We start from the raw sequence: 20,334 nt of genomic DNA on the forward strand, positions 1-20,334 counted from the left end.
ATTACATTATATTGTAATATGATTGTGTTGCTCTGTAAGGAATTACTCATAGTATACATAGACCTCCTACAACAACCTATCCAGTCAGTAACACTGCTGCTTATAATTAAACAATTTCACTCTGTGTTTCCAACTGGTTAACCATAGCTGAGAACACTTTGGTTCATATAACCTTGAAGACGCCAATCCAGGATACCATTTTGTATGTTATTTCTAATGTCTAATATACATGTATTGTATATTACACAAAACCAAAGGATATTGATGTAAATATATACAAAAATACAATAGCAATTATTTATGTATTAGGATCAGAATGATTCACACTTATTATTGATTATTTAATTAATCATAATTAATAATTAATAAAATAAAGAATTTGTTTATAATTATTTAAAATAGTTGACTGACGTCATTTGTTATGAAGACGCAACCGGATGTGACCGGAACGATTGATCCGGGGGTTCACTCTACCCGGAGGCCGGAGCACTACAGATGGCGGACTGGAACATTTGTAAACACCAGAGGTGAGTCGTGACTCCGTGTTTTCATCTTAAAATGCTGGGAAGGTTCGGACAGGGTAATGCATTCATAAATGTGAATTCACAAGCTTTGCGCTTATTTATCATTCATGACGTGACTATTGTCACGGAAAAAGACCTAGCTCATCGTGCTAACAGGCTAGCAAAAGAAAACATCAGATTTTTTTTAAGAGGTCGAATTAAACCATCGCGGTTGAGGTTTAAAACCCTCTTATCTCTTCTAACTTTATGCTGTTTCACACACCAAGCGTCCGAAACTCGTTAATAACATTATCCTGATCGTATTCTTTAATAAAACGTTTAAATGCCAAAACATCTCGTCGTAAATAATAGATCCTTAAAATCCATACAAATAATGTACATGATATATATGTATATTATACTAGCTAGTATATATATCAATATCTGTTATTATTTTGATACAATATCAAGTGTGTTACAATTACTAACACACACACACACACACACACACACACACACACACACACACACACACACACACACACACACACACACACACACACACAAAACTGCTCTCATTAGCCCTAACCCGGGTTGAACTGGGTTTACCCCGGTAGAACCGGACTAGCCCCAACTCTATGCTGTTCAACGGGCATAGTGGTTTAGCCAAGCGAACCATGTTAACCAGTTCCTGTTTAACCAGGCTAACTCAAACGGTTAGTAACCCAGTAATCAGGTTGCAGTTCCTTGTATTTTTTTTATTTTTTATTTTTTTTTTTCCCTTGTATATTCCGCCTTTTTTTCTATTAAGGGCAGTTAGGTCAGACTCTTAAAAATACAACCATCAGATACTTGGTTCCTAACTCCAACAAACAGGTTCAAGAAAATTATACCGCTCGTTACCATGACGACAGTCGTTCTCAAGAGATAAATAGGTTAAAATAGACGACTTGTTTGTATTCTCTATCAGTTTGTATACGATTACCCGAAAAAGTGTTTGAAAGGAGGACTTGCCATAGCCGGATGTGGTTGTTCCCTTAGTCAAAGATTCAAATGATACTGTGGTTTATAAAATAGAATCCAGGTTCCTGGTTACTGTTAATCAAACGTGGAGGACCTCTTGGGAGTTGGTTGAGTTAACAAACAGCACTAACCAGGGCCTTGTTTCCCGAAAGCATCGTTAGCTTAAATGGTTCGTGAAGTTTTTTGTATGATCATCATACAGTTTCACACCGTTTCCCGAAAGCATCATTGGTAACGAACGTCGTGAAACACTCTAATAAGCTAACGAGGGCTTCAGGGGAACTCGTAGGGTGCTAAGAGCATCGTTACTATAGCGTCAGTGGAGTCGTCAGCTGGACATTCCGTGGTATTGGATGTGTTTTATTAAAGGTCCCATGGCATGAAAATCTCACTTTATTTATCAAAGGCTAGAGGCTAGCCTGCCTATCCTCCCCCACTGGCTAAAACTTGCCTTTGGTGTAAAACGAGCACTAGGTATCCTGCTCTCGGAATGTGGCCCCATATGTCGTCGTAAGGGGTCAAGTTACCTCCCCTTCCTCTGCCTTGCCCAATGAGCTGCGACCGTGCAAGCGCCGTGTGTGTGTGTGTGGGTGTGGGTGTGGGTGTGGGAGGGTGTGTGTGGGTGTGATGCAAGTGTTGTACACTTCTGTTATTTGGTTAACCGTTCTGCTGTTGGTGTTATGGCGCATAACACGTCGGTTCTTTGACGTCTCTGGTATTTCCACAACGAGACTAGTTGGGGTTATCTCAGCCATGGTTGAGAAGGAATTGGGGAAAGGAACTTTGGCTTTGACTCCCTGAAGTACATATATATTATATGATATAGATATCTATGTATAATTTGATATTATTTAGATATAGAGCTCCAGGACTCCCGCCGGAGCACCCGGAGTGTTATAGAAAATTTACTGAACACGGCAAAAGGCTGCGTGCGCCTCGCCATTGCGATACATCCACTGTAAACTGAGCGCATGGTACCGTGGCCGCAAGCTGCTCAGGGCCAAACCCTCACCCTCCTCCTTGACCCGCCTCTCACCTCCTCATTTGCATTAAAGCTACAGACAACGAAACGTCGCGTTTGGGGAAAGCTTAATGTGCGACTGACTCGTAGTGGCTGTAACTCTGCACCGCGGCTGAATTTCGGGGAACTTCTTTAAATAATGTGTTAGAAGCCCACTAATATCTATATTAAAGCTTCCATAAAGTAGCATGCCATGGGACCTTTAAAACACAACATCCAATACCACCGAATACCCCAAAAACAGTGGTTACCGCCGATATATTACTCGTAGACTACTGTTAGATTCAAACAGCAAAGACAGAGACATGTTAGAAGTCAACAACAACATTATTTATTGCAGCAATTAAAATTCCATAATAACATGTGCAGCTGAAATGTACCAATCAACCGCCTTTCACAAGGCAACAATATCACAACGCATATAATAAAATCAAATGATTCCATTGCACTTGTCTGAGAGGTCGCTTTTGAGCTGCACTTGCCATCTCCCTCTGATTTTAATTCAACCATCCTGGCTTAAAATGTCCTCATAGTGATCAATGACAGAAGACATCAATTATTCATGCTGAGACTAGCGGGTGTTAGAGAATATGTGCAGCCATTTTTTGTCGCGATTGTTTGCCATAAAGCACTGTAGGCGCTTCGGAGGCACTGGAGGCTGTGATGAAGTTCAGTATTTCTAGACAGTTACGAACACTACGGACCTTAGTGGAGGGCACAATCGCCAATCGCTGCGGGAAACTGCGATGCGTGCCTGAACACGCTGCACGCTTTCCCGCTTGCATTTCCCGTCCCGTCATACCCGGGCCCTGCCAAACACTACGGGCAGGATCCAAAGCTTTCCTAATCCGTCAGCAATAGCCGTATCAATGATTAGGCCTAGGCCTAATCGCTTGTTTTTAAAATCTTGAGAATTCATATTAGTCTATTCTTTCGTAGGCTACTTTGCTGTTGGCCTTGATCGGGAGATTTTCTTTGCTGCCACAAAATATAGTTATATCTAACAACGTTCCTGCGTCTCCCCCTCCTACAGAGCCCATTTCAGCACCGTGTCAGTGGACAGTTCCAAGCCTACGAACGTCGCTAGAGCAGTGCACGCGCGTTCATTTTAGGAGTAGTTTCGGGAAACGCTCAACTTATTTTTTTTTACAAAGGAGGGAGAGCGGGTTGGCTGGTAACTGGAAGGTTGCCGGTATGATCCCCGGCTCCTTCTGGTGTCGAGGTGTCCCTGAGCAAGGCACCTCACCCTGACTTCCCCCGTAGAGCTGGCGTTCAACCAGCTGACTCTTCTGTCGGTGTGTGAATGTGTGCATGAATGGGTGCATGTTGGGCAATGTTGTATAGCGCTTTCAGTGGCCACTGGTTAGAAAAGCGCTGTATAAATGCAGTCCATTTACCATTCACTATTCACCAACCTGAACAGCATAATCACTGATAGATTGAAAGTCCACAATTTGTACATTTTGTCCTGTCCAGGTGCAGCTCCTGATGGCGGTAGCGTGCTGCTGGAGCGGCGAGCATGTTCCAAGGTCACTCACCATGACCGTGTGCTCCTAATCCCTCCCAATGCTGTCCGGTCTGATCGGTCGGCCGAGGTTGTTGTTGTGCTGTTCGTTAAAGACCAGGCAAAGAGTTGGCCCGGACTAGCCTTGATGGTGATCAAGGCTCGATCGGTATACCCAACATTGGTTGGCTCAGCTTGTTGTCTTGCTGTTCGTTAAGGACCAGGAAATAGCAAAAAAGTATCTCTTTTGCCCCCTCTTCATCACCGTTGGTTGACACGGACCTCCTCCAACACTGCTCTTCATGCTCATAGTCCCGTTGTACTTTTCGTTTCAAAGTGGACAACATGTCTTAAAGAAACGCCTGAAGACGAAATGAATGCGGGCGCCAGGGGTACAACCGTCGATCAGGTCTCAAACTCAGCGTCGGGGAGCGAATGAATGCGATCGTCAGGGTTACCAAACTGTCAATCAAGTATCAAACGAACAAGCGAACGGCAAGGTCGTTAGGATGGAGGTGGCGGAGGCACTCGACAACGCGCAGGACATCAGCCCGGCGTTGGAGGCCACGGAGGACTTCCTCCACTGCCTGGACGGTATCTACGACCGGAACCGCTGCCAGAACCACGCAGCAGACCGCCAGGACGTGTCCAACAGTGGTGGGGGGAAATTTGGTAGGGGAACTTGTTCAGTATTGCTACATTTTTGCGCACGTCATAATGGCGATACTGTACAGCAAAATTTTACAATATTTGTTTTTTTACACTTTATTTTTTGTTAATGGCATGTAGCATGTCGACCAACTCCTATTTTTTTCTCAACAAAAATGCCAAGATTAATTTAAAGCTGACATATTACACCACCAGGTGTGGTGCGCTGATAGATCAGTCTACCAGGCTACCCAGGGGACTGAAGCAAACATTGCTCATCTATCCGTCATACATCTAGGGGGACACGCCCACTTGTGATGTCAGAAGGGGCAGATTTTCAAAAGGGCTTGTAGCGGCTAATCACACTCACCTGGTGGTGTAATATGGGACCTTTAACATTTTGGTTGATGACTCTGCAGCCAATTTGATTGAAGCTCTAAGTTAACTCTTATTTATATGATTGCTATCAGGGTTTATGTTACTCTATTATGCCTGCTTTATGGTACTTTTACTTCTTCGCCACCTACAGAGTTTCTTATGTACGATCATTAAAAAAAAAAACATTTTATTGCCCGTAGGCATTTGACGAGGGAACCGGAGCCTCGGGGGCGGGACTTATTCCTCAGAGGTCTAGAGCAATACGTGCTGGGTCGCAATAGGTTAAGAATCACAATAATATTATCGCAATACTATCGAATGGTGACATTTTGGCCAATTCCCCCCCACCCTAGGGTCCAACGCACACCCGGAGACACGGAGCAACGCCGCGGCCAATGTGTGGTGCCTGCTCACTGGGGAGCGCTCCTCTGAGCTGGGGCCCATGTCGTTCGCCTGGACCGGCGCCAACGGGCTGAGGCCCGGCAGGAAGTGGCGGGCGCAGTCCACCAACGACCTGGCGTCGCAGGCCCAGGAGTGCGGTAGGAGCTGTGCTGGGGGGTGGGGGCGGGGTGAGGGAGAGGGTTTTTGTTTCTAAAAGAGTCTAAAGGTTAAAGTAGAGGGAGATATTTATTTTATCCATTAAATGTTTTATAGAAACAACAGCTGGGTGCATATTTCTACATCCTTTTCTACTTGAGCATTTTGTGTATTTTTAATTCTCAGTTCTCGGGTACAAAGGTTTTTTTTTGTGGAGAGAAATGCTGAAGAACCGCATCATGTTTTCAAACTCAAAAATATTCCTTTGAATGATCGTGATTTCACTATTGAGCAACATTTTCGTGATTTCAATATTGACCAAAATAATCTTGATTTCACTATTGACCAAAATAATTGATATTTATGATAATTATTTCTCATAATCAAGCAGCCCTAGCTTTGGGTTAGCATTTGCCTTCAGTTAAACGCTTCCACTGACTGCAGAGTTATGGTAGCCTAGCTTCTGATTAAGTGACGAGATTACTCTTGATCACTGCCAGTAACACGGCAAGATTGTGGTAATCGACAGACTTACCCATAAGCCTTTTTTGATTAGGTGGGATACGTATGTATATACGTGTTGTGTCGAGTGTATGTATGCTGGCTGCTGGAACACCTACATTTCCCTGCTGGGATGAATAAAGCAGATCTTATCTTATCATCCTCAGCCCTGGAGTGTGGTCCCGTATCCAACGCAGCCTTCAGGAAGGGTCACCACCGCTCGCGGTCGGACGTCCACTACCGGCCCTCTGCCTGCAACGACAACGGGAGGCCCGCCGCCGCGCCCCAGACCAGGGCGCCCCCGACCGGGGCGCCCCAGAACGCCCACTGGGATGGTGAGGGACTCCCGTCCAGTCCTCGTGCGTTTTGTTTTGGATTCATCAAGTAGTCTGGGCCCAGTGCACTTTTCACCCTCAAATTTTTTTTATATATATATATGATTCACTACTGTTCAAAAGTTTGGGGTCAACCAGACAATTTCAGGTTTTCCAACAGTTTTCAGCACAAGGGTTTTCTAATCATCAATCAGCCTTTTAACACGATAAACCAATGTAGCATAGAACCAGTGTTGGGAACGTTACTTTAAAAAAAGTAATTAGATATAGTTCCTCACTACTTGTTCCAAAAAGTAACTGAGTTAGTAACTGAATTACTCTATAATAAAAGGAACTAGTTACCAGGGAAAGTAACTATTTGCGTTACTGTAAAAAAAAAAGTTGCTATGTGTCAAAGAATTTCGATTTTTCTGAGCAGTTTTCACTTGACCTTAATGTGTTAAATGGTTGAACTGCCCATTCAAGGCCCTGATATACTTTCAACTGAATTTTAATTTGCTTAGTTGCAAAGGCTGTGGAACATCTGCCGAATACTACAGAAAATGCCAACTTTTCTTCGGATTGCTCCGGACTCGCCATTTCTGCTGCTTCATCGAATCTGTTGGTGTGTGCGCGTGTGTGTGTGTGTGTGTGGCGCGCTCGTCCTGGCTTGTGTGTAAAAACAGTGGCTCCGATTGGCTACCATGAAATTGACTCTATTTGGAGCAGGGGATGCGTTCGGATTACGCAGTTTATTCAATCAATTCTTAGTAACGCACCGCATTTAACGTACAGTAACGGTAACGGCGTTGTAACGACGGAAACAGTAATTATTTAGATTACCCCCTTACTGAAAGATTAACGGCGTTATTTTAAACAGCGTTATTACAAACACTGATTAGAACACAGGAGGGACGGTCGCTGAAGTGGGATTTGGATATTGGCTAAAAGCATCAGCAGAATCTCCTAAACGTAACTGTCTAAACATTCCCAGTACCACCAGTGACCTCCCCCAGCCGCTCCATTACCTCTCACTCCCACCCTCCTCTCACCCCCTCCCCATCTCCTCCCTCCCCCACCCAAGCTGACCGAGACGGCGGCCGTCCCATCGTGGTGAAACAAGCGGACCTGGAGCGTCGCCACGGCGCCGGCTGGTCCCGCTGCCGCCTGCAGCTCACGCCCTGCGAGCTCCGCCTCTACGGCCCCGCCCACTCCGCCGGCTCCGCCCCCTACCGCCTGGTCACCGCCTACTCCCTCTCCCACTGCCAGAGCGTGTGCTCCCCGGCGCCGCTGGACCCCGCCCCCACGTCCAAGGGCCCCCACCCGGCCCCCGTGGCCCCCGACGCCCGCACCTTCCACGCGCTCTTCTTCAACAGCACACACCTCCACCTGCGGGCGGAGAGCCGGCGCGAGGCCACGGAGTGGCAGCGGCTGATCTGGGAGCGCGTTCTCGCCTCGCGTCCCCTCGACAACGGGCGCGGCGCCACGGAGACGGCGGCGGTGGCGGTCCCGGCGGTCCCGTCCCAGCGGCCCAGCGCCCTCCCCCTCTTCTCCCCGTCGCCGCGCAGCCCGGACGTCCTGAAGGTGGGGGTGCTCCACCTGCTGACGGAGCCCGGGGCCTGGAGGGCCTTCACCTTCGTGCTGAGCCGCAGCGTACTCCGGGCGTTCCTGACGGAGGGGCGTGGCCCCGTGTCGGAGCCGGCGTTCCGGTATCAACTGGCCACCTGTCTGGGAGTGGAGAAAGAGGGGGATACGAGGAGACGTCCGGGGGAACCCGGGAACACCGGGAAGGTAGTGCCGTGGGATTAATCTAATTTTGATCGTGATTTAGGTCTTTTGGGGTCGAGCCATCTAGAGTAATATAATGGAGTTCAAACAATTATTATTATTAATATATGTTGTTGTTTTTTTAAAGGTGCCATATTATGCCACCAGGCGTTTCCCCCTAGATGTGCCCTGTGTAGATCAGTCCACCAGGCTACCCAGTGGACTGAAGCAAACACTGCCCATCTATCCGTCATACATCTAGGTGGACACGCCCACTTCAAAACGGCTTGTAACGGTTAATCACACTCACACCTGGGTGTTTAATTTGTCACCTTTTAAACTGTTTGTATATTTTATTTTATTTTTTTATGAATTCAATGTTATGAATCCAACAGCTGGGTACATATTTGTCCATTCTTTTCTATTTGAACATTTTGTGTATTTCCTTAGTTCTCAGTGCCCGAAGTGTTTTTTTGGGGAGGGATGCTGAATAAATGCGTCGTGGTTTCAAACTCAAAAAGAATCCTTAGAATAATCGTGATTTCAATATTGACCAAATGAATCACGATTCAGATTTTTTTTCTTTCAGGCCTACGGGAACGTCTTCAAGGCGGCGTTCCCTAAAGAGGTGGTGGTGCTGCGGGCGGAGAGCGCGTCGGAGGCCCAGAGCTGGGTGGAGGTCCTGGGCGAGGCGCTGGAGCTGGAGAGCCTCCGACCCAGCCAGGAGCTCTGCCAGGTACTCCTGCTGACCCATTCTACCCATTAGCACACAAATATACAACATATGGTCTTCATCGACACTTTATTCAATATTTTTGCACATATTATATGCATCGTCGTTTCATACAAGGTTGGTTTATTTATAACTTATAGTAATAATTTATTAACGATTATAATCCAGTTGAAACGTTTTTATTTACTTTATTTTTAAGTATATTTATTTTATGTATAACCTTTTGGGTCAAACGATTTTTTCACACCAAAAAACAATCCTTTGAATAATTATTTGAATCCTGCCGTTATTCAAACAATCCTTTGAATAACGGCAGTCGCCCCCTCAGGGCGACTGCCGCTGGTCAGGAGCAGTCAGGGTGGGGTGCCTCGCTCAGGGACACCTGGGCACTCAGCTAGGAGGGTGAGCCGGGGATCGAGCTAGCAACCTTCCTGTTACCAGCCAACCCGCTCTACCTCCTGATCTACTGCCGCCCGTAATAATCCTAAATAACCGTGACTGGTTTTACTCCATAATGGAGCAGCCCTTCAGCCAGGAGGACGTGCTCCAGGGGGCCCTGTCCCGGCCCCAGGGGCAGCAGCCGAGGGGGGCCCCCCAGCAGAAGGCCCCGGTCACAAGCAGCTTCCTCAGCATCCTCCCCTGCCTGGCCGTGGAGAAGGGCCTGACCGCGCAGAGCTTCAGGTGTGCAGGTAAGGGACCGTACACAGGTACACACTTTAACCTGTTGTTTATCCGCACACCTATCTACACTGTTTCATGTGTGGACGGTTTATTCTAAGTATTAAGACACAAATATACACCGTCATTTTTTTTATATGGACAGTTTGATCAATTCATTAGTACACAAATATTACATTTATTAGCACACAAATATACACCATTGTTTCATGTATGGATAGTTAATTCAATTTAATAGCGCACAAATATACAGCATAACTTAATGTATCTTCAGTTTATTCAAATTATTGACATGCAAATATATACTGTTTAATATATGGACACTAGTTTATCCAATTTATTAGCATGCATATATGCACGATAATTTCATAGATGGACAGTTGTTCAATTGTTTCCAACAATGTTGAAACCAAGATAAATCTGTATTTTTATTCACAGTAACAGTCAGAATGTAAATTTAAATTTACATCGAATTAGGTGTTCAATCAAAAAACCTAATATTGATATTCTATTTCAATAGTTTACTACAATGTGCGACGTTAACAAATGGCTCATGCTGTCCACCAAGCTAATGCAGAGTTGCCCCATAATAGTCTACTGTGAGGGTTCATTTTCGTTTTAAGCTGGTTTTCCCTCCGAGAGGACGGTGCCATCCGTGTTTGATAGAGAAAAAATTAAATATACATAAATCGCATTGAAAATTAAGACTAAAACCACGAGCTGAAGGGTATATAAATGCTTGATGTAATCTTTTCCAAACGCTCTACTCCAGGGGTTTCAAACTCAATTTACCTTGACACCTTAACACTAAACTTTGATGTCAGGTAGGGGGCCACAAAATATCATCCCGCCTCAGTTGGCCCCCGGGCCGCGAGTTTGAGACCCCTGTTCTACTCTCAGGCTGCCAGGGCCAGGTGGGCTTGTCTGGAGGCAGAGCCAAGGTTTGCTGCTACAGTGGCTGGTACTACTGCCCCGGCTGTCACCAGGACAACACCTTCCTCATCCCAGCTCGTCTTTTGCACAACTGGGACACCGGCCAGCACAAGGTGGGGACCGACACGCACGCCTCATAACCTTAACTAACCCTAACCCTTCTCAACTTATCTTAGCTGAGTGACTAACCATAGCTAACTTACTAACCATAGCTTAGTTACTAAGCCTTCTCCCCTTACCTTGGCTAAGTTACTTACCTTAGCTAAGTTACTAGCCCTAACCCTAGCTAAGTTACAAACCCTAACTCTAGCTATGTTAATAACCCTAGATAAGTTACTAGCCCAAGCTAAGTTACTAACCCTAACCCTAGCTAAGTCACTAACCCAAACCAAGTTACTAAAAGTAGCTCAGTTACTAACCCTAGCTAAGTTATTAACCCTAGCTAACTATGAACTTACTGCTCAACCATGGCGACCCTTAACGCCTCCTTTGACCCGTGGCCCCAGGTGTCCAAGCAGGCCAAGGAGTTCCTGGAGTTTGTGTACGAGGAGCCGCTGCTGGACGTGCAGCGGCTCAACCCCTTCCTCTACCAGCACTGTGAGGCCCTCAGCGCCGTGCTGCGCCTCAGGCAGCGGCTGCAGTCGCTGCGGGCCTACCTCTTCAGCTGCAGGGCCGTCGTGGCCGAGGACCTCAGGAGACGGTAGGGTTAAGGGTTGGACCTCAGGAGACCGTAGGGTTAAGGGTTAAGGGTTGGACCTCAGATGACGGTAGGGTTAAGGGTTGGACCCCAGGAGACGGTAGGGTTAAGGGTTGAACCTCAGGAGACGGTAGGGTTAAGGGTTGGACCTCAGGACACGGTAGGGTTAAGGGTTGGACCCCAGGAGACTGTAGGGTTAAGGGTTGGAACTCAGGAGACGGTAGGGTTAAGGGTTAAGGGTTGGACCTCAGGAGGCGGTAGGGTTAAGGGTTGGACCTCAGGAGACGGTAGGGTTAAGGGTTGGACCTCAGGAGACGGTAGGGTTAAGGGTTGGACCCCAGGAGACGGTAGGGTTAAGGGTTGGACCCCAGGAAATGGTAGGGTTAAGGGTTGGACCCCAGGAGACGGTAGGGTTAAGGGTTGGACCCCAGGAGACGGTAGGGTTAAGGGTTGGACCCTAGGAGGCGGTAGGGTTAAGGGTTGGACCTCATGAGACGGTTGGGTTAAGGGTTGGACCTCAGGAGACGGTAGGGTTAAGGGTTGGACCTCAGGAGAGGGTAGGGTTAAGGCTTAAGGGTTGGACCTCAGAAGACGGTAGGGTTAAGGGTTGGACCTCAGGAGACGGTAGGGGTAAGGGTTAAGGGTTGGACCTCAGGAGAAGGTAGGGTTAAGGGTTGGACCTCAGGAGACGGTAGGGTTAAGGGTTAAGGGTTGGACCTCAGGAGACGGTAGGGTTAAGGGTTGGACCTCAGGAGACGGTAGGGTTAAGGGTTAAGGGTTGGACCTCAGGAGACGGTAGGGTTAAGGGTTGGACCCCAGGAGACGGTAGGGTTAAGGGCTAAGGGTTGGACCTCAGGAGACGGTAGGGTTAAGGGTTGGACCTCAGGAGACGGTAGGGTTAAGGGTTGGACCTCAGGAGACGGTAGGGTTAAGGGTTAAGGGTTGGACCTCAGGAGACGGTAGGGTTAAGGGTTGGACCCCAGGAGACGGTAGGGTTAAGGGTTGGACCTCAGAAGACGGTAGGGTTAAGGGTTGGACCTCAGGAGACGGTAGGGGTAAGGGTTAAGGGTTGGACCTCAGGAGAAGGTAGGGTTAAGGGTTGGACCTCAGGAGACGGTAGGGTTAAGGGTTAAGGGTTGGACCTCAGGAGACGGTAGGGTTAAGGGTTGGACCTCAGGAGACGGTAGGGTTAAGGGTTAAGGGTTGGACCTCAGGAGACGGTAGGGTTAAGGGTTGGACCCCAGGAGACGGTAGGGTTAAGGGCTAAGGGTTGGACCTCAGGAGACGGTAGGGTTAAGGGTTGGACCTCAGGAGAGGGTTAAGGCTTAAGGGTTGGACCTCAGAAGACGGTAGGGTTAAGGGTTGGACCTCAGGAGACGGTAGGGGTAAGGGTTAAGGGTTGGACCTCAGGAGAAGGTAGGGTTAAGGGTTGGACCTCAGGAGACGGTAGGGTTAAGGGTTAAGGGTTGGACCTCAGGAGACGGTAGGGTTAAGGGTTGGACCTCAGGAGACGGTAGGGTTAAGGGTTGGACCTCAGGAGACGGAAGGGTTAAGGGTTGGACCTCAGGAGACGGAAGATTTAAGGGTTGGACCTCAGGAGACGGTAGGGTTAAGGGTTGGACCTCAGGAGACGGTAGGGTTAAGGGTTGGACCTCAGGAGACGGTAGGGTTAAGGGTTGGACCTCAGGAGACGGAAGGGTTAAGGGTTGGACCTCAGGAGACGGAAGGTTTAAGGGTTGGACCTCAGGAGACGGTAGGGTTAAGGGTTAAGGGTTGGACCTCAGGAGACGGTAGGGTTAAGGGTTGGACCCCAGGAGACGGTAGGGTTAAGGGTTGGACCCCAGAAGACGGTAGGGTTAAGGGTTGGACCCCAGGAGACGGTAGGGTTAAGGGTTGGACCCCAGGAGACGGTAGGGTTAAGGGTTAAGGGTTGGACCTCAGGAGACGGTAGGGTTAAGGGTTGGACCCCAGGAGACGGTAGGGTTAAGGGTTGGACCTCAGGAGACGGAAAGGTTAAGGGTTGGACCTCAGGAGACGGAGGGGTTAAGGGTTGGACCTCAGGAGACGGTAGGGTTAAGGGTTAAGGGATGGACCTCAGGAGACGGTAGGGTTAAGGGTTGGACCTCAGGAGACGGTAGGGTTAAGGGTTGGACCTCAGGAGACGGTAGGGTTAAGGGTTAAGGGTTGGACCTCAGGAGACGGTAGGGTTAAGGGTTGGACCTCAGGAGACGGTAGGGTTAAGGGTGACCTGCGTGGTCGACTCCGCCGTCGGTGTGTGAATGGGTGAATGTGAGGCAATATTGTAAAGCGCTTAGAATGGCCGCTGGTTAGGAAAGCGCTGTATAAATGCAGGTCATTGACCCATTTACTTACGCTAATCTGCTCTGTTGTCATGGATTCAGGATCTTCCCCAGGGAGTACCTGCTGCAGCACATCCACCTGTACTCCATCGCTGACCTGCAACAGGTAATGACACCGGAGAAGAAACCCAGACCGTCAGTGGTATTAGTATAGCCCTTCATCCCAGGTACCGCCTCAAAGGGCTCAACAGGCCGTAAAGCTATCACAGCCCGCTGACCCTAGCCCCCCAGCATCTATCAGACGCTTTCATCCAAAGCGACGGTCGGTGCAGTAAGGATGTTCATAGAACCAATTGCCAAGCACTAACAATCCCTAGTGCTTGCCACTCCCCGTATTCAACAAGGATAGCTAGGAGAACCCATTCTTTATGCAGTTATCGTTTACTCGCAAACCATTACTGTACAGTAATGTACAGACACTTCGACACTCCGGGGATCGAACCAGTACAACCTTCCGGTTGCAAGCCAACCCGCTCTACCTCCTGAGCTACTCCTCCTGAGGTTCGGCGCAGCGCGGGAACATTCCTCTTCGTCACCCCCCTCCCGGCTCTCTTCCAGGTCATCGATGGTAAGCTGGCCCCCTTCCTGTCCAAGGTGATCAAGTTCGCCAGCTCCCACGTGTTCAGCTGCAGCCTCTGTCAGGAGAAGGGCTTCATCTGTGAACTCTGCAAAGACGGACAGGTCATCTACCCCTTCCAGGAGAGTGCCACCAAGAGGTACCAACCAGCACACACTCACAGACACATCACTGAAACCAACGGCGCGACTCAATGATCGCTTAAATACATATTTTTCTGTTATTGCACAGCTTTCTTTGCACTGGAATCAACCGTGGCTGGTACCACTACCACTTGAACACTTTACGTGAATACTTTTCACTTTACACCTCATTACTTATTATTACTTATTACCACGGTCTTAGTTTCTCTTATTACGTACTAACTTAATTATATTTTATTATTCTTATTTAATATTGTGATCTATGCTGCTACATATATTTACTTATTTTTACTTATTCTTCTCATATTATAACTTAATTTTATTTTATTATTTTTTATTATTGTGATCTATGCTGGTACTTATTTTTTTATATTTTTATTTTGACTTTTATTTATTTAATTTATCTTGTACGGTCACTGCTATGTGGCTGTTGGGGAACCAAGCCTAAGAATTGTACTCTTGTGTCCACAATAAGATGTCTCATCTCATCTCATCTCATTTTCGTCCGCTTATCCGGGGTCGGGTCGCGGGGGGAGCAGCTCAAGCAGGGGGCCCCAGACTTCCCTTTCCCGGGCCACATTGACCAACTCTGACGGGGGGATCCCAAGGCGTTCCCAGGCCAGTGTTGAGATATAATCTCTCCACCTAGTCCTGGGTCTTCCCCGAGGTCTCCTCCCCACTGGACGTGCCTGAAACACCTCCCAAGGAAGGCGCCCAGTGGGCATCCTTACCAGATGCCCGAACCACCTCAACTGACTCCTTTCTAAGTAAAGGAGCAGCGGCTCTAATCCGAGTTCCTCACGGATGGCTGAGCTTCTCACCCTATCCCTAAGGGAGACGCCAGCCACCCTTCTGAGAAAACTCATCTCGTCCGCTTGTACCCGCGATCTCGTCCTTTCGGTCATCACCCAACCCTCATGACCATAGGTGAGGATAGGAACGAAGATCGACCGGTAGATCGAGAGCTTTGCCTTGCGGCTCGGCTCTCTTTTCGTTACAACGGTGCGGTAAAGCGAACGCAATACCGCCCCCGCTGCTCCGATTCTCCGGCCAATCTCAGACTCCATAGTACCCTCACTCACGAACAAGACCCCGAGGTACTTGAACTCCTTCACTTGGGCTAAGGACTCATTTCCTACCCGGAGTAAGCAATCCATCGGTTTCCTGCTAAGAGTCATGGCCTCAGATTTAGCGGTGCTGATCCTCATCCCAGCCGCTTCACACTCGGCCGCCAGCCGAGTGTGAAGGTCACAGGCCGATGATCCAATGAGGACCACATAATCTGCAAAAAGCAGTGACGAGATCCTCAGACCACCGAACTGCAACCCCTCCCCACCACGCCTACGCCTCGATATCCTGTCCATGTATATCACAAACAGGATTGGTGACAAGGCGCAGCCCTGGCGGAGACCAGCACCCACTGAGAACGAAACTGACTGGCTGCCGAGGACGCGAACACAGCTCTCGCTTTGGGAGTACAGGGATTGGATGGCCCTGAGGATAGACCCCCTTACCCCATACTCCCGCAGCACCTCCCACAGTTTCTCCCGGGGGACCCGGTCATACGCCTTCTCCAGATCCTCAAAACACATGTAGACCGGACGGGCATACTCCCAGGCCCCCTCCAGGATCCTTGCGAGAGTGAAGAGCTGGTCCGTAGTTCCACGTCCGGGGCGAAAACCGCATTGTTCCTCTTCAATCTGAGGTTCGACGATCGGCCGAACCCTCCTTTCCAGCACCTTGGAGTAGACTTTACCAGGGAGGCTGAGAAGTGTGATACCCCGTTAATTGGCACACACTCTCTGGTCCCCCTTTTTGAACAGGGGAACCACCACCCCGGTTTGCCACTCCTTTGTCACTGTGACCGACTCCCACGCGATGTTGAATAGGCGTGTCAACCATGACAGCCCCTCAACACCCAGAGCCTTTAGCATTTCTGGCTGGATCTCATCAATCCCTGGGGCTTTGCCACTGCGGAGATGTTTGACTACCTCAGTGACCTCCACCAGGGAAATTGACGACGAAACACCATCAACCTCGAGCTCTGCCTCCAACATAGAGGGCGTGTTATTCGGATTCAGGAGTTCCTCAAAGTGTTCTTTCCAACGTCCGACGACCTCCTCAGTTGAGGTCAACAGAGTCCCATCCTTACTGTACACAGCTTGGATGGTTCCCCGTTTCCCCCTCCTGAGGTGCCGGATAGTCTTCCCGAAACACTTTGGTGCCGACCGAAAGTCTTTCTCCATGGCCTCTCCGAACTTCTCCCACATCCGCTGCTTAGCCTCCGACACGGCAGCAGCTGCAGCCCTTCGGGCCTGTCGGTACCCTGCAACCGAGTCAGGAGTCCTCCAGGATATCATATCCCGGAAGGCCTCCCTCAATCGGACGGCTTCCCTGACCACCGGTGTCCACCACGGTGTCCGAGGGTTACCGCCCCTTGAGGAGCCTAAGACCCTGAGGCCACAGCTAGCCACCGCAGCTTCAGCAATGGAGGCTTTGAACACCGCCCACTCCGGCTCAATGCCCCCAACCTCCACAGGAATGCCAGAAAAACTCCGCCGGAGGTGTGAGTTGAAGATACCTAGGACGGGGGCCTCCTCCAGACGTTCCCAGTTCACACGCACTACTCGTTTGGGCTTACCAGGTCTATCCGGAAATTTCCCCCATTCCCTGATCCAACTCACAACCAGATGGTGGTCGGTTGACAGTTCCGCCCCTCTCTTTACCTGAGTGTCCAAAACATGCGGCCTCAGATCAGATGACACGATCACAAAATCGATCATTGATCTTCGTCCTAGGGTACTCTGGTACCAGGTACACTTATGAGCACCCTTATGTTCGAACATGGTGTTTGTTATGGATAATCCATGACTAACACAGAAGTCCAATAACAAACGGCCGCTCGGGTTTAGATCAGGGAGTTCCTCCCCACCACGCCTCTCCAGGTGTCTCCATCGTTGCCCACGTGGGCGTTTAAGTCACCCAGCAGAACTACGGAGTCCCCTACTGGAGCCCCATACAGGACTCCATTCAGGGTCTCCAAGAAGGCCGAGTACTCTGAGCTGCTGTTTGGTGCATACGCAAAAACAACAGTCAGAGTTTTCCCCCCTACAACCCTTAGGCGCAGGGAGGCGACCCTCTCGTCTACCGGGGTAAACTCCAACACCGCGGCGCTCAGCCGGGGATTTATGAGTATCCCCACACCCGCCCGGCGCCTCACGCCCTTGGCAACTCCGGAATAGAATAGAGTCCAACCCTTATCCAGGAGTACGGTACCAGAGCTGAGACTGTGCGTGGAGGTAAGCCCCACCAGATCTAACTGATAGCGCTCCATCTCCCTCAGAAGCTCCGGTTCCTTTCCCCAGAGCGAGGTGACGTTCCACGTCCCCAGAGCCAGCTTCTGCCGCCCGGGTCTGGTCCGTCGAGACCCCTGACCTTCGCTGCCACCCATGTGGCTGCGCACCCGACCCCAACGGGTCTTCCCACAGGTGGTGGGCCCATGGGATGAAGAGAGGGGGGGTGCCACGTAGTTTGTTCGGGCTGTGCCCGACCGGGCTCCGTGGCAAACCCGGCCACCAGGCGCTCGCCATCGAGCCCTCCGTCTGGGCCTGGCTCCAGACGGGGGCCCCGGGCTTCCTCCGGGCCGGGTCACATCTCCTCTTCTTACGTTATTCATTGAGGATTTTTGAACCATTCTTAGTCTGGCCCCTCACCTGAGACCACTCTGCCATGAGAGACCCTACCAGGAGCACAAGGCTCCAGACAACACAGCCCTCAGGTTCACAGGGACACGCAAACCTCTCCACCCCGATAAGGTGACGGTTCCAGGAGAGGACAATAAGATGTAATAAAAGTAATTCTGATTCTGGATGAACAGGCTGCCAGTATTTGCATGGTCAGAAGCAGCAGTGAAATTATATCAAGACAACCAGTAGGCAATTAGGCCAACCACTGCTCTGTATAGTATACGTATGCGTTACACCATATATTAAGACTGCCTTCCACAGTCTGATACACTGCTTCATGACACCGTAGATATTCAAAATGTTACGAGCCTCCCTAAGCAACCACAAGCAAAATTCCCCATCTTAATGGGGAATTTCTGCATCACCGCATTTTAATAACCGATTGTCTCTGTGTCCTCTCTCTGTCTGTCTGTCTGTCTGTCTGTCTGTCTGTCTGTCTGTCTGTCTGTCTGTCTGTGTCTCTGTCTCTGTCTCTGTCTCGGTCTCGGTCTCGGTCTCTGTCTCTGTCTTTCTCAGGTGTAAAGGTTGTGACGCCGTGTTCCACACTGAGTGCCACCAGAAGGCCCAGCCGTGCCCCCGCTGCGTGCGCCGCGAGATGCACACCAGGCACTCGGCCTTCTGGGCGAACGAGGACGACGACCCCCCCGACTGCTACCAGAACACCTGAGAGGGCCCGCCGATCCACAACAGAAGCCCACTGCATTCTGGGAAGCCGGATTTCCCTGCGTTAACCGGAATCGGTCGAGTCCGAACAAAAAGGGGAAAGGCTTGTCTCCGAGATTAGCAGTTAGCATTTTGGGCTAATGCTAACTCTGCAAGCTAACACGCTACGTAGCAGGTTAGCTTTGCAATTTGTAGCTCCGCCTCCGAGTCGGTTTGGATAACAGCGGCCGACTACTTTTTCCGAAAATATCGTGTTCCAAGGCGTGTCATTTTTTTGGAATTGCCGACATTGCAGATTTTATTTTAAACGTTCACACTTAATGATACTGTGTAAGCTCCGCCCACGGCTCCTGTAGGCTGTCATTGATAGGTTGTTTAACTGACACACAGCACAATGGATGTCAGACTACATAGTGTTGGTGCTAGCTCGAGTTCTGGTATAGGTTTAGGGTTAGGGCTACCTGCTGTTTGAAACAGACACGCACACACGCACACGCACACAGACAGACACACACACAGGTACATGAGCACACACACACGAGGAAGAAGCAGTGAGCCACGTGCGGTATGCTAAATAAAGACTATGTTTTCTCAAAGGACACCGCCTGCAAGACTATAATAAATAAATTATAAACATAACCATCCTCAAGATACTTGATTGGTGAAAAAAATACAAGCCTAAGCCAACTCAATATTGATTTTCAAATTTAATAATTGTGAAACAATGTCATATGCAATATAATGTGTCTCTTGGGTTATGTTCGAACACCGGTGTTTTGTGTTTATGGCCACTATTTATTGTCTTTTTATTTGTAATAATTTATCTTTATTGCCTCATCAGAATGTCCATTCAGCCAACCCCTTTTTCTGTTACTGTAAATTATTTATATTTATTTCAATAAATGGTAATAAAAAATATATATATTTTTTTTATCATTCTTTAATTAGTATTATTACAAAAGCATGTAGCATGTCCTCCCCTCTGTCTCCCATACCTCCCTCTCTATCTCACTCTATCATAAAGCATCACAATGCAAAAAGCAATCTTTAAAAAAAAAAATAGTATATAAAATATTAGCGATACACAAATGCAACTTCATTCAATATTGAACATAGATATCGATAGGCAGCAGTGCAAAACATATTTGCTCTTCTTGTGAATATATATGATAGGCTTGATGAAATATGATTGGCTTACTCAAGATAAAGTGTGTCTAAATGGATATGAATAGATCAGTTCCCATTGAAGCCAAGAATGTTTATTCTTCATCATGGGGTGACCTAGGAAGAATCCTATCTGACAGACCGCCATGAAGTCGTCCACCTCTATCAGTATTTAAATAGGCCGTGTGTGGATTGCCGAGTGTCATTATCGCATCCCATCATGACCTTGGCTCTGCTGCCCAATCAGAAGTTATAGGACACATTTTTGATCCTGTGGGATAATGTTTCTTACATTAACATGACGTTTCATTTAAGTATGGAATGGGGCGCTGTGGATCCACAGGTACCCGGTTCGAGCCCGGCCGAGATCATGACCCATGTCTCCGCCCAAACTCTGACCAAATGTTATGATTACATATATTTTAAATATCAGCAATTGCTTGG

General features: G+C 48.6%; 1 protein-coding gene across 4 annotated transcripts; it reads left to right on the forward strand.

Moving 5' to 3' along the window:
• The first annotated feature begins 439 nt into the window (after nt 1–439).
• plekhm3 (pleckstrin homology domain containing, family M, member 3) lies at nt 440–19,639 on the forward strand. Of its 4 annotated transcripts, XM_030359983.1 has the most exons (13): nt 440–527; nt 4,024–4,723; nt 5,431–5,616; nt 6,283–6,395; nt 6,426–6,450; nt 7,514–8,220; nt 8,786–8,932; nt 9,450–9,618; nt 10,508–10,653; nt 11,047–11,240; nt 13,640–13,703; nt 14,156–14,313; nt 18,580–19,639. In XM_030359983.1, the coding sequence occupies exons 2-13, from the start codon at nt 4,429–4,431 to the stop codon at nt 18,728–18,730; spliced, it is 2,355 nt and encodes a 784-aa protein (XP_030215843.1). In that variant the 5' UTR covers nt 440–527; nt 4,024–4,428; the 3' UTR covers nt 18,731–19,639. The 4 variants fall into 4 exon arrangements, with proteins under 4 accessions (XP_030215843.1, XP_030215840.1, XP_030215842.1 ...); XM_030359980.1 differs by having other exon boundaries at nt 6,283–6,450; nt 18,580–19,363; XM_030359982.1 differs by having other exon boundaries at nt 6,283–6,450; nt 9,453–9,618; nt 18,580–19,363.
• Nucleotides 19,640–20,334: the final 695 nt, after the last annotated feature.

The sequence above is a fragment of the Gadus morhua genome, chromosome 7 (assembly GCF_902167405.1).
Source record: "Gadus morhua chromosome 7, gadMor3.0, whole genome shotgun sequence".
Classification (NCBI taxonomy): Eukaryota; Metazoa; Chordata; class Actinopteri; order Gadiformes; family Gadidae; genus Gadus; species Gadus morhua.

Excerpts from the sequence above, each read along its gene's own strand:
- plekhm3 (XM_030359980.1), top strand. The coding sequence starts at position 4,429 with ATGCGGGCGCCAGGGGTACAACCGTCGATCAGGTCTCAAACTCAGCGT. Across the intron at positions 5,617-6,282 it reads GTCGCAGGCCCAGGAGTGCG|CCCTGGAGTGTGGTCCCGTA; the intron begins GTAGGAGCTGTG and ends TATCATCCTCAG. Across the intron at positions 11,241-13,639 it reads GCCGAGGACCTCAGGAGACG|GATCTTCCCCAGGGAGTACC; the intron begins GTAGGGTTAAGG and ends TCATGGATTCAG.